At 43.3% G+C, this 13091-nt stretch overlaps 1 protein-coding gene across 2 annotated transcripts in view; it reads left to right on the top strand.

Moving 5' to 3' along the window:
• The window catches only part of ache (acetylcholinesterase), a 49205-nt gene that overhangs the window by 29518 nt on the left and 6596 nt on the right, over window positions 1–13091 (top strand). Inside the window, exons 4-5 of one of the 2 annotated variants that reach the window (XM_060854694.1) lie at window positions 2074–2240; window positions 3175–3275. In XM_060854694.1, coding sequence (XP_060710677.1) covers window positions 2074–2240; window positions 3175–3272 — 265 coding nt within the window. In that variant the 3' untranslated portion in view covers window positions 3273–3275. Of the gene's footprint in view, window positions 1–2073; window positions 2241–3174; window positions 3276–13091 lie in introns of those variants that run through there. The other variant, XM_060854693.1, reaches the window with a different exon arrangement.

Genomic DNA, 13091 nt, shown 5'->3' with positions numbered 1-13091 from the left:
AACTAGAGGACATAGGTTTAGGGTGAGATGGGAAAGATATAAAATAGACCTAAAGGGCAAAATTTTCACACAGAGAGTGGTACGTGTATGGAATGAGCTGCCAGAGGAAGTGATGGACACTGGTACAATTGCAACATTTTAAAGGCATCTGGATGGTTATATGAATAGGAAGGGTTTGGAGGGAGATGAGCTAGGTGCTGGGAGGTGGGAACACATTGGGTTGTGATATCTGATCGGCACTGACAGGAGGGTCTGTTTCCATGCTGTACATCTCTACGACTCTATGACTAGACCAGATTCCTGTACTTAACAAGAACTGCAATTTATTACAAATAACTTTTAGCCTCACATAAATGAAATTAAGAGTTCTCAACATATGACACTACCAACTGGAATTCTAACCCACTTTTTAAGCCCTAACATAAAAACATACAGACACAAACAAACGATATTGGTTTACTGGTGGAGGAATAAACACTGAGGAACACAATAGCACAGAATTGATGAGATGTTCCTTTTGCTTCCCAAGACCTCCTACAATCTCCTTCTCCAGATTTTTTCAGTTCTTCATAGAATGCAAAGAGTAACTGGCACTGTATAAAATCTTTTAGCTACTGGTGAAAGGCAACAGGAAGGGGAATCTAACTGGCATTTCTCCAGCTTCAGTTAGTTTTACTGCAGAGAGATAAGAGTTGCAGGATCTTCTCCTTCAGAAGTCCTTTTTTAATTTATTTATGGGATGTCAGTATTGCTGGCTGGGCCAGCATTTCTCGCTTGTCCCTAGTTGCCCCTTGAGAAGGTGGGGATGAGCTGCCTTCTTGAACTGCTGCAGGGCTGCAGGTTGACCAACAATGATGCTGGGGAGGGAATTCCCGGATGTTGACTCAGCAACACTGAAGGAATGGTGATATATTTTCAAGGCAGGATGGTGGGTGGCTTGGAATGGAAACTTGCAGGGGATGGTGTTCCCATGTATCTGCTGCCTTTGTCCTTCTAGATCCAAGTCTAGTGGCTTCTGTCCCTCAGTCATAAACACTCAAGCTGTTTACTTGCCCAGAAGCCAATCAGAGAGTCATCAGGCAGATGACTTCCAGCATCTACCACTGATACAACAGCACAAACCGATCAGCAATTTGTTGCTGGACGAATCTTACTCTGCACACACATCCAGGTGCCACTGCATCTTATGTCTCCTCCTACCAATTTGTTTCAGCAATATTCGTTGAAGGAAGAATATACGGCCACAACTCACAATCAGTTCCAGTCACCTGTTTTGAAAAGTCTGGTAGTTTCTCCTTCCCAGTCCTTGACTTTTAAAATAGTTCTTTACTACTTCAGTCGACAATCAAAATAAAGATTAAAAAGCTGTCGACTTACAAGTTGAAAATGGGTCTATGTTCCACCAAGATTCTGGATGAGAGGTGCTGGAAAAGCACAGCAGTTCAGGCAGCATCCGAGGAGCAGGAGAGATCTAACTATTCTTTAACAGTTAACATTAGAAATTCCTCTCAGACTGTTAATATTAACAATTAGTTCACAGACTGAGATGGAATCTCTACATGTACATATTTGGAACAAACCCATGCCATTTTATATTGCCCTGATGGATAAGTTATAAGATCAAATTGCCTCATCTTGGCTTGTATCACCAAAAGATTATCCAAGACAATAATATTATTCAATAAGGTGAACTGAGAGGAACTATTCCCCTCTGATCCTGTGAATGGAGAACAAGGCTTTTTCCAAAACCTTAAAGTTAGAGCTAAGCCATTTATAAATGAAGCATTTCCTACAAGCAGCGATTGTAACCCAGAAGCCTTTATCTTAAATGGCCATGCATGTGTACGGGGAGATCCATTACAGCTTTCAAGACAGAGATTGTCAGATTTTAGTTGAGGCGATATTGAGTGATATGAAGCAAAAGTTTGAAAATGGAGCTGGCATACTGATTACCCACAATCTATTAGAATGATGGAGCTTAGTGACCTCCTAATCTTAGGTACTTTTGTCTGAAACACAATAGCTAAAGGTTCATCAAATAAGTATCTGACTGTCTGACTTTATCCTCTCTAGAAACCCAAATGAGCATCATGTGCAGAAAAGAAAATGGCCACCTTTCACCACCACTGACCAGAAGTTCGTTGACCTTAATTTGGAGCCTATCAAGGTCAATAAGGGTCTACGAGTTCAGATGTGTGCCTTCTGGAATCAGTTCCTCCCCAAGCTGCTCAATGCCACAGGTAATGCTTTTCCCTCCTTTGTACAACAGGGTTCTAATCCACACCGAAGCCTAAAACTTGTGTGTTTCATCGATCCTATCTCCTTGCTTGTCCCTTGTCAAAGACACTGAATGGGTCTGCTTTTGTACCTTGCCTGCCTCTGTTATGGGCGATCTCTACAATCTCAATGATCCCCTTGTGTTCAAACAGGCAGCAGTGGGCAAGGAAAATTCAATTTTATCCCTCTCTGACAAGAGTAAGTTAGAGTTTAATTCAGTAATGACATGTGCCCACATTGGCCCAGCTCTCACTCAGCACAGTCCGGGATCCAAGTCTGGGACCTTCCAATGGGACTCAATTCCACACTGTGTAGGATGATTACCACGAGAACCTGTGTATCTATACAGTGGGTAATGCATTCCTGTGTATGCTAGTTAATGATGTGGAAGGAGCCTGATATTTACTATAATGGGACTCAGGAGTCCAGATTTACCTCAGAGCTTTGGAGTTGGGTGTTTCCAGCTCATGCACCATTCGAAAATAGGATGATAGCACAGCACAGAAGACCGTGTAGCCAACAAGTCTGTGCTGATTCTTTGAAAGAACTCTCTAATTAATCCCAACCTGCGCCACTGTCTCTCCATGGTCCAGTATTTTTTTTTATTCCAAATATTAATCGATTCCCTTTTGAAATTTCCAACTGAACCTGCTTTTACTCATTTTTCAGGCAGATCATAACAATATGTCAGGCTAAAAGAGAGAAGGAAGCAAGGGTTGCCCTTGGCAACTACCTTTTGCGGGATAGGGGCTTGGAAGTTGGAGGAAAAAGAGGCAGCTGATTAATGAGAAGACATTCCTTTAAGCTTAAATTTCTTAATTTATTTCTCCTAACTATATAATTTTGCTTTTGTTTATATTTTGAGTTAATTTAATAATTGTTCCTTTTTTGTTTTAGCCTGTGATGGAGAACTTTCTAGCAACAGAACACCTAGTTTGAAAGGGAATGGTTTCTGTGTTGGTTTATTGACCCTTCTCTATTTCTTTCTCAACTAACCAAGATGCATTAATGTCTGCCCTGACATCAGAAAGGCATTGCAAGATTAACACTGACAAAGAGAAACTGTTTATTAGGAGTTTGGAAAAGATTCAGGATCAGTGATACTCGAATTACAGATGGGGAGGGATTAATTCAGGACTCGGTTCATTCTTTAGCCTGAGGAACAAGATAATAAGCAAACACAAAATTTAAAGCTGTAAGGCTTTGAGTTTAGAGCTGAAAAGTGTGGTGCTGGAAAAGCGCAGCAGGTCAGGCAGCATCCAAGGAGCAGGAGAATCGACGTTTCGGGCATAAGCCCTTCTTCAGGAATGAGGAGGGTGTGCCAAGCAGGCTAAGATAAAAGCTAGGGAGGAGGGACTTGGGGGAGGGGTGTTGGGAATGCAATAGGTGGAAGGAGGTTAAGGTGAGGGTGATAGGCCGGAGAGGGGGTGGGGGGCGGAGAGGTCGGGAAGAAGATTGCAGGTCAAGAAGATAGTGCTGAGTTCGAGGGTTTGGACTGAGATAAGGTGAGGGGAGGAGAAATGAGGAAGCTGGAAAAATCTGCATTCATCCCTTGTGGTTGGAGGTTCCTACGCGGAAGATGAGGCGCTCTTCCTCCAGGCGTCATGTTGCTATGGTCTGGCGATGGAGGAGGCCAAGGACCTGCCTGTCCTTGGCGGAGTGGGAGGGGGAGTTAAAGTGTTCAGCCACGGGTTTGTTGGTGCGGGTATCCCAGAGGTGTTCCCTGAAACGTTCCGCAAGTAAGCGGCCTGTCTCCCCAATGTAGAGGAGGCCACATCGGATGCAGCGGATGCAGTAAATGACGTGTGTGGAAGTCCAGGTGAATTTGTGACGGATATGGAAGGATTCCTTGGGGCCTTGGAGGGAAGTGAGGGGGGAGGTGTGGGCGCAAGTTTTGCATTTCTTGCGGTTGCAGGTGAAGGTGCCAGGAGTGGAGGTTGGGTTGGTGGCCCTGATGAGGGAGTCACGGAGGGAGTGGTCTTTCCAGAACGCTGATAGGGGAGGGAAATATATCCCTGGTGTTGGGGTCTATGGCCAGACCTTGGCAACACGACGCCTGGAGGAAGAGCGCCTCATCTTCCAACCTCTCCACCCCCAAACCCACTCCGGCCTATCACCCTCACCTTAACCTCCTTCCACCTATCACATTCCCAAAGCCCCTCCCCCAAGTCCCTCCTCCCTACCTTTTATCTTAGTCTGCCTGGCACACCTTCCTCATTCCTGAAGAAAGGCATATGCCCAAAACGTCGATTCTCCTGCTCCTTGGATGCTGCCTGACCTGCTGCGCTTTTCCAGCAACACATTTTTCAGCTCTGATCTCCAGCATCTGCAGTCCTCACTTCCTCCTTTATGAATTTAGAGTCAAGAAACATTATGGACATTTAAGCAACTGCTGGACAAACACATAGATGGCAGTAAATTGAGGGGTGTGTAGGTTAGGTTGATCTTAGAGTAAGATAAATGCTTGGCACAACATTATGGACCGAAGGGCCTGTACTGTTCTAGGTTCTCAGGCCTGCTCGTCTGGGCTTTCCAGAAGCTTTCGGGATTGTTTCTGATTACCTTCTGAAACAGGCAAAAATGTAATTTCAGTGAAATTTCCCCATCCCTTTGAGGCAGCTTTTATCATCTGATGAGGCCTTGAGTGCAGTTGCCGTATCTCACTGATCTTCAAAGGGCAGTCTAAACTAAAGATCTACATTTTCTTCTGCAATTCTGCACCCATAGCTGCAACACTCAGCCTCTCCTCAATAGCCTTCCTTCCACTAGACTGGTCTCCACTCTCTAGTCGAGTCAGTCACTGGCTATACTGGAACCTCTTGGGCCTAACAGATCAGCTTTAAATCAAACTCCCAGATGAAGTGCTTTCTTGTGATCAGTGGAAGGCCATTGAGAATTGTCTCCTCAGCACTGTTGTAATGTGAGCAGAAGATCCAAGAGAAACCATTCACTGAGATAATTGGCCCTTGCAGTTGGGAGTCTGAGTAGCCACTCCCTGATTGTGATAGCAGGGGGAACATCAGTCTCTTGTTCTATCCCAGAGGGCAATTCCAACACTGGCCTGGAACTAGATTCACTTTCCTGGTTGGAAGTAGTGTATTGGAGTGAGGAAGGCAGTAGAGAGTCAAAGGAAGAAAGGGGAACCTTGATGATCTACCGTGGACCTTGGCTTGGGGATGGTTCCTCAGTCTTGCTCAGCGAGTTACCCAGCAGGAAGTGAGTTACAACAGGCATGATCTCAAGGTGTAGAAAAACAAAGTGAGTCAGAATCAAACCACCAAAGAAACTCCTACTAAACCCGCTGCATTTAATCTTTTCAATCTGCGTAAAATTTGCTCAAACACTTAACTGAAAGCAAGCTATTTGATTTTGTAAATTGCTTTTTTTTAGCTACTTCAGAAAGTAATACATCAAAACATTTCTATGGCACATTTACCTGAAATATTGAAATATGTCCCAAACTAAGTTTAGGCCCTGATGGAATGAGCTGCTTCTCAGAATAGTTTCCCCAAATGTTTGACCTTTAACCAGTCGTCTTATGTCGAAGTTGCTTTGCTGCTCATGAAGTTTCACACATAGCTAACTTCTATCAGTGTGGTTTGTGGCACCGAATTCTACCCTTCCGAAATTGAGTGCACGTGTGTTAGCTGCCCCAACCTACTGCCTGCATTGTGCAGTTCTGTGTCAGTCAGTGTCAGGTCCCTGTCTCTCTCTGTCACTCTCACATGTAAGTCAGGGTTCAACATGAAGTTAGTTGGTGTACAGTCAGACCGATTGAATCATTTGGGACACCAAATGCTGCAGCTACCACGCAGAGTCAAAACGTGCCTGGTTTGGAAAATGCAAATTTCCCACTGGAATGTTTCTTTAATGGCCTGATTTCCTTATGTGTTCTGTATAATTGCTGTCCTTTGGAATTTAGCTGGGAGACACCTGTGCTGGGGTTTGTGAGACTTGTTGAAACATAGTTTTCTGACATTTGAATCACCTTAAACGTTTGAGTGAGTGATTATTGAGAAAGTGACAACCAAAATACTCCTGTGACCCAGGAATTATCCTAATGCCAAAGTAAACATAACAATAGCTTGCTGCTCTTAAGTAATTTACTGAATGATAGAATCTTAAGAGCACAAATGGAGGCCATTCAGCCCATCATGTCTAATTAAGTTCTTTTGAAAAAGTGATTAAATTTATTCCACCCCTGTTCTTTTGCCTCTGTTCTATACATTTTTTGTTCTTTTTAAGTATTTATGCAATACCTCTTTGAAAGTTGCTATTAATCTACTTCCACTGCCCTTTCAAACACCACTTCCAGGTCATCCGACTTAGTCCACAAATGGAACAAATTTGTCTTCCTTTAAATTCATTGCTCTGAATCCTGACCGTCCTCTCAGTGAAAACATTTTCTCCCACTCTGTCGAAAGCCTTCATAACTTTGAATACCTCTATCAAATCTACCTTATATCTTCTTTACCACATGCGGAACAATCTCCAGTTCTTATTCCAAGTCTTGTCACGTGACTTTATTAAAACTTTTCTCAGTGTCACTCTATGAACTTGCAGTGAACCAGGTAGATTCAGCAACACCCTCACAGAAAGCCAGAGTTTAAAAATTAGTCCGTCAAATATTGACAAACCCAAACCCGTAAGGTGTTTGTCTGTCAACTGGACACATTGGTTCTGCTGTCATCAACTTAACTTGGAAAAATTTAACACGTTAAAATTATGACAAAAATGAACTGTAGCACATTTTGTGTGTGTAAGTATAATTACCTTGACAAATGAAAGAAGCTAAAAGAACAATATGCTGTAGGGAAACTTATTTCATTTATGGCATACATGATTTATAGTAGAAACCAAAATTCCAATGTCTAAAATTGGTTGACACCCCAACTTATCCTGGAAAATTACCTTGCAAACAGTTGTATTTTTTAAATACACTGTATATCTGGGAAGCAAACAGGTATAATGCTGAAACAGCAAAATTCCTAATTCTCTATGAGTCTATGACTCTATTCGACTGGTGCAGTTGGAGATACATAAAGCAGAGAAGTATAAGAGATGTAATTTAGTTTGTTTTTTTAATTATTAAGCTTTTAGTTCCAGTGGTGTATCAGTGGAAAGGGATCAACAATGAAAAATAACCTCAGACACAAGTGAGATTGGAAGAATGTTTTCATGTACTGTTACTAGAATGGGAAATGCTTTGCAACAGGAAATGGCAGAGGAAGGTTGTCATATCCTTTTAAGGGGAAGATCAAAGAATCCTTCAGTGTGGAAGCAGGTCATTCGGCCCATTGAATCCACACCAACTCCTCCAAAGAACATCCCACCCAGACCTAACCCCTTATCTGATCCCTGTAATCCTGCATTTCCCATGGGTAACCCTCCTAGTCTGCACATCCCTGGACACCATGGGGCAATTTAGCTTGGCCATCCATCCTATTCTGTACACCTTTAGACTGTGTGAGGAAACAGGAGCACTCAGAGTAAACCCACACAGACACTGGATGGAAATGCAAACTCCACACAGACAGCAACTCGAGGGTGGATCAAGATCAAAGAGGAACATACAAAACTATCCATGGAGCAACAAAGTAGTGGGTCTGGATCTCAATTACTCTATGGAACAGCCAGCAGAGATGTTCAGGGCTAATTGATTACCTTCTACATTTTAAATCTCCTCACAGGCCTCTATATCACCCCATGTTTTAGGTTTCAATAAGTGCCGTAATAAGTGACACGCTTGCCTCTGTGTTGGAAGTTGACTGTTTCCAGGTTCACATGTCACTGCAATACAAAGAGAGTGAGGGAATTCCCCTTTTTGGGTGAGATGCTACGCTGCTCTGCATGGGAGATTGTGAAAGAACCTACTGCGTTATTTTGAAGAAGGACTTATCAACACTTATCCCTCAACCATTATAAAACACATCACAGAGGATCCTCGACTATCCGAAGGACATGGATGGGGAGTATTTCGTGCAGATAATCAAATTCCGGACAATTGAATGCTGGATAACACAGTTCAGCCAAACATCGGGATCTTGCCGGATATTCGGATAATCGTGGTTCCTCTGTAATTATGATGTGGTATAATTGTCAAATTGATGCAAATTAGCCACCACATTTCCGGCATTAGATCACTAACTCCACTTCAATAGGTATTTCATTGGCTGTAAGCTGCTCTGGAATATCCTGAGGTGGCGATAGATAGTGGGGGAATCCAAGCACTTCCTGTCAGAGCAGAATTGTGTCACATTGCTTGAGAAAATCTTCTGAATGAACAGACTCTGTGTTGCTGTCTGTGCTCCCTATCCAGCGCCCATTAAAATGTATAAGTTCAGAATAAACATGACAATGACTACTGGTCACACAACTTCCAAATGGCACAATCTTCCCTGTTTTTGTAAAAGGACTACTCAACCTTGGAACTCTCTCTCTTCGCCCCAACTTCCTGTTTCCACAATAGGATGATGAGAAGGAAAATGGAAATATATCCTGCCAGATCGACAAAAGAAAATCAATACGCCATTTTGAAAATGTTCTTTAAGAAGCAATTCTTTGAAGTTTTTTGTTGTAAAAATATCAGAGATGGGCAGGTATAGAAGCTACTTGAGAATAAGAAAACCATCCAACCAGGTCATGAACACTTCCTTCGCTTTCTGATTAGCCACGAATAAGCAAGGCACTGCCAAGGTGGGAGTGTAGTCTGACCAGTGATAGGACTATGGGACAGCCTGGAGGAGATCATCTGATAGAACTTCCAGAAATGCATCTTGCCAAAGTTGGCAACATGTTGCAATGGAACAGGACAAAAGCCACATGCACCTCAACAGAGGAGGATGATGCACAAAAGACCATGGACAAAAGGGACCAGAGAAACCCACAAAAGAGATGAACTAATCCCACACCAATTCAGTCTTCCTCCCCCACACTACCCCTGACAGATCTAAAACCAATCCAATAGGAATGGCATTTATATATCACCTTTACAACCTTGGCACCTTGCAATGAATTTAACAACCAATAAAAGTTTTGAAGTAGAGTCACTTGCAATACAGCAAGATCCCACATGCAATACAGCATAATCCTCTGCAAATTGACACTCCAAACAGGGACTTCTACTTGCAAGCTGTGTTCCAGTTTCATTACTGAGCTGTCAGCACGTGGAGAAGGGAACAATGAAACTTGCCCTCCCATATGTTTTTAACCTCACTTAATATTATTTCCTCTCAGCCACATGATCCTTCATTTTACAAGTTACAGATCATTGAAGATAAGAATGACTCATTCTGAAAGTGCAAGAGCAGCAGCAGATAGGAAATGAGTGATTGTTGACACTTCAGGAAAGAGAAAGCAAGCAATAAGCATATGTCACCGTACCCGTGGCCAGGTATCGGGCTGGTGCTCAAAATTCCCAAAATGATAATCGCACTCTCTCATGCAGTAGATGCAGGGTAAAATTAGTAAAAATGAAACCTCACAAATGACATGATAGATAAAACTCTCACAGAGAACTGACAGAATGTCAAAGAGCCATTGGAAATCGAGAGTGGTTGTCCCCAGATGTAGAATGAGGGAAGTACAATGAAGAGTGTGAATTTGTAGAGGTACAAGGTTTGCTTGTCGTCTGCAGAATATGTGGTGATCTGATTAATGAGTTTAAAGGTATATGACACAAATGAACTAAAACATCTGGGGAACCATCAATAATAGCAGAATGTTAAATTGTAAATAGGGATTTAAATTAATGGCGCACAAATAAAGGAATTTGGAAAAATAGGAGGAGGTTTTTGTAACTGACACACCAGATGAGGTGCAATAATCAAATGATGGGAAGCAGGGATCGATAGACAATGATGGACGTTGTGACGTGTCTGGGTCTGTGGGAGACCAGGAGGAATGTATAATTAATTGTATTTCTGGGGCATCTCTGACATCTTAAGCTTCTTCATAATGAGTGAATCAATTTCTGAAGCATAGTTACTGTTAGCAGGTCATGTTTAGAGATTTAGACTTGGATTTCCCACTGGCCAGTCATTCTTGCACTGTAAATAGGAGTTGCACATGGGGACTACTGGGCAATCCTCCTACATCTGGGATACTCCAACATTCTCCATTTAAATTGAAGAATTTGGGGGATTCCAGTGAAATTAAGTCAAACAGTTATTCAGGAAGTGTTGGTCTATCAAATACACAGTCAACTCCTAACTATGTACCTTGTATCCCCAACTACACCTTCCCAAGACCACTTACACTGCCCCCCAGATCCTGAACTGACCCTGCTTTCCTGGCCACCTAACCCACTCCTCCCTTACCCATCTCTGCACCTGACCCACCCCTTCACCCCCTGCTGGAGTGACACTCAAACCAATTAGGCCAGGCTGGACCCTAACCCCTGCCAGACCAGACCCTGCTGCAGAACTCAAACCAACTTGTCAACCACATTCCCAGTTCCCATGAGGACCCAATTTCTCCAACTCACCCCAACCTACTTTAAACACCCCCGCACACTTGGCCACCTTGCACCCTAGTAGCGTTGCCATCTGGCACCCTAACCCCTTCTCACTTGGCATGCTATACACCTGGCACATATTCCTGTCCATGCAGCATTCTACGCCTGGCACTGCACCACTACACTTAGTTTAAGTGGTTACCTTTTGATGGGAGATGTTAGGTGGCTGTCAGGGCCTTTAGATTTCAGAACAGGGCAGCCCACAAGGGTATGCACCACTAAAGGCCTCCCCCGAAGGCTATGCATCACTAAAGAACTGACTGAATAGAAATACAGCTCTGTGGTTCTGAAGGAGCCCCAGTCAGAATCTCCCTCTCAGAAATGCAGAATTCCCTCCTTCCATGAAAAAAAAATGGCTAGAGCTCAAAATTGAAATCAGCTGTCCAAAGTGTAGTTCCTGAGGGAGTGCCGCACTGTCACTGATGCCATCTTTCATTTAAGATGCTAAAGCAAGGTCCAGTTTGTCCTTGTGTGTTAATGAAGAAAAAGGGCTTTCTTTGCAATTGCCTCACCAATATTTATCCCTCATCCAATATCATTAAAAACAAATTACCTAGTCAGTGTCTCAGAGCTGCTTGAGAGAGAAGGAGATCTAACAGCCAACTGGCTATCATAGCTCCTACAACCGAGACAGCAATGAAGATGACCGATCAATAAAGCAATTATCCATCTGGGGAAATCCCGAGTTCTTGAAAGGCACTACAAAAGTTCAAGTCTTTTCTTGCTGTTCTGCACCGATTCTGAGCCCCATCTCACACCTTAGGGGTTGGTGGATCTAATGACTTTCCTATTTAAGTTTGATTGAGTTTTTTTCAAGAAAGAACGAAGAGGATTGATGGGGACAGAGTGGTGGACGTGATCAATGTGGACTTCAGTAAGGCGTTCGACAAAGTTCCTCACGTGAGACTGGTTAGCAAGGTTAGATCTCATGGAATACAGGGAGACCTAGCCATTTGGATTCAGAACTGGCTCAAAGGTAGAAGACGGGGTGGTGGTGGAGGGTTGTGGTGGAGGGTTGCTTTTCAGACTGGAGGCCTGTGACCAGTGGAGTGCCACAAGGATCGGTGCTGGGTCCACTACTTTTCATCATTTGTATAAATAATTTGGATGTGGAGATTGGAGGTATAGTTAGTAAGTTTGCAAATGACACCAAAATTGGAGGTGTAGTGGACAGCGAAGAAGGTTACCTCACATTACAACGGAATCTTGATCAGATGGGCCGAGGGGTAGAGGATGGAATTTAATTTAGATAAATGTGAGGTGGTGCATTTTGGAAAGGCAAATCAGAACAGGATTTATACACTTAATGGTAAGGTCCTGGGGAGTGTTGCTGAACAGAGAGACCTTGGAGTGCAGGTTCATAGTTCCTTGAAAGTGGAGTCGCAGGTAGATAGGATAGTGTTTTCCTTTATTGGACAGAGTATTGAGTACAGGGGTTGGGAGGTCATGTTGCAGCTGTACAGGACATTGGTTAGGCCACTTTTGGAACATTTGTGTGCAATTCTGGTCTCCTTCCATCAGAAGGATGTTGTGAAACTTGAAACGGTCCAGAAAAGATTGACAAGGATGTTGCCAGGGTTGGAGGGTCTGAGCTGTAGGGAGAGGTTGAATAGGCTGAGGCTATTTCCCTGGGAGTGTCAGAGGCTGAGGGGTGACCCCATAGAGGTTTACAAAATCATGAGGGGCAAGGATAAGGTAAATAGACAAGGTCTTTTCCCTTGTATGGGGGAGTCCAGAACTAGAGGGCATAGGTTTCAGGTGAGAGGGGCAAGTTTTAAAAGGGACCTGAGGGGCAACTTTTTCATGCAGAGGGTGGTGCATGTAAATAATGAGCTGCCAGAAGAAGTGGTGGAGCCTGGTACAGTTACAGCATTTAAAAGGTACCTGGATGGGCATATGAATAGTTGGGGTTTAGAGAGATATGGGCCAAGTACTGGCAAATCAGACTAGAATAGTTTAGGATATCTGTCGGCATGAACAAATTAGACCGAAGGGTCTGTTTCCATACTGTACATCTCTATGACTCTAAGTGACGATCCCTGAAGGAATTGTCAGATCTGGAACCAGCTACATCTAGTGGAACCATTTCCTACAGCGTTCCCAGAGGTGTTAACAAACCTTTCCCCTCACCGAAGTGGGTCAGCAGCACTCAGAAGTTCAGGTCATTGAAACAACAATGGAAATGTTGCCTTGATAGAAGTGAAATTGTCCACCAAGGTATGGAAGTGGAATTTAAATGGCTGGATCTGGAAAACTAGCCACTAGGATACATGTTCATCAACTAGCCACAAAAAGACAT

The sequence above is a fragment of the Hemiscyllium ocellatum genome, chromosome 44 (genome assembly GCF_020745735.1).
Source record: "Hemiscyllium ocellatum isolate sHemOce1 chromosome 44, sHemOce1.pat.X.cur, whole genome shotgun sequence".
Classification (NCBI taxonomy): Eukaryota; Metazoa; Chordata; class Chondrichthyes; order Orectolobiformes; family Hemiscylliidae; genus Hemiscyllium; species Hemiscyllium ocellatum.
Note: the sequence above shows the minus strand (reverse complement) of the source record. Positions and strands in the feature narration are given on the sequence as shown.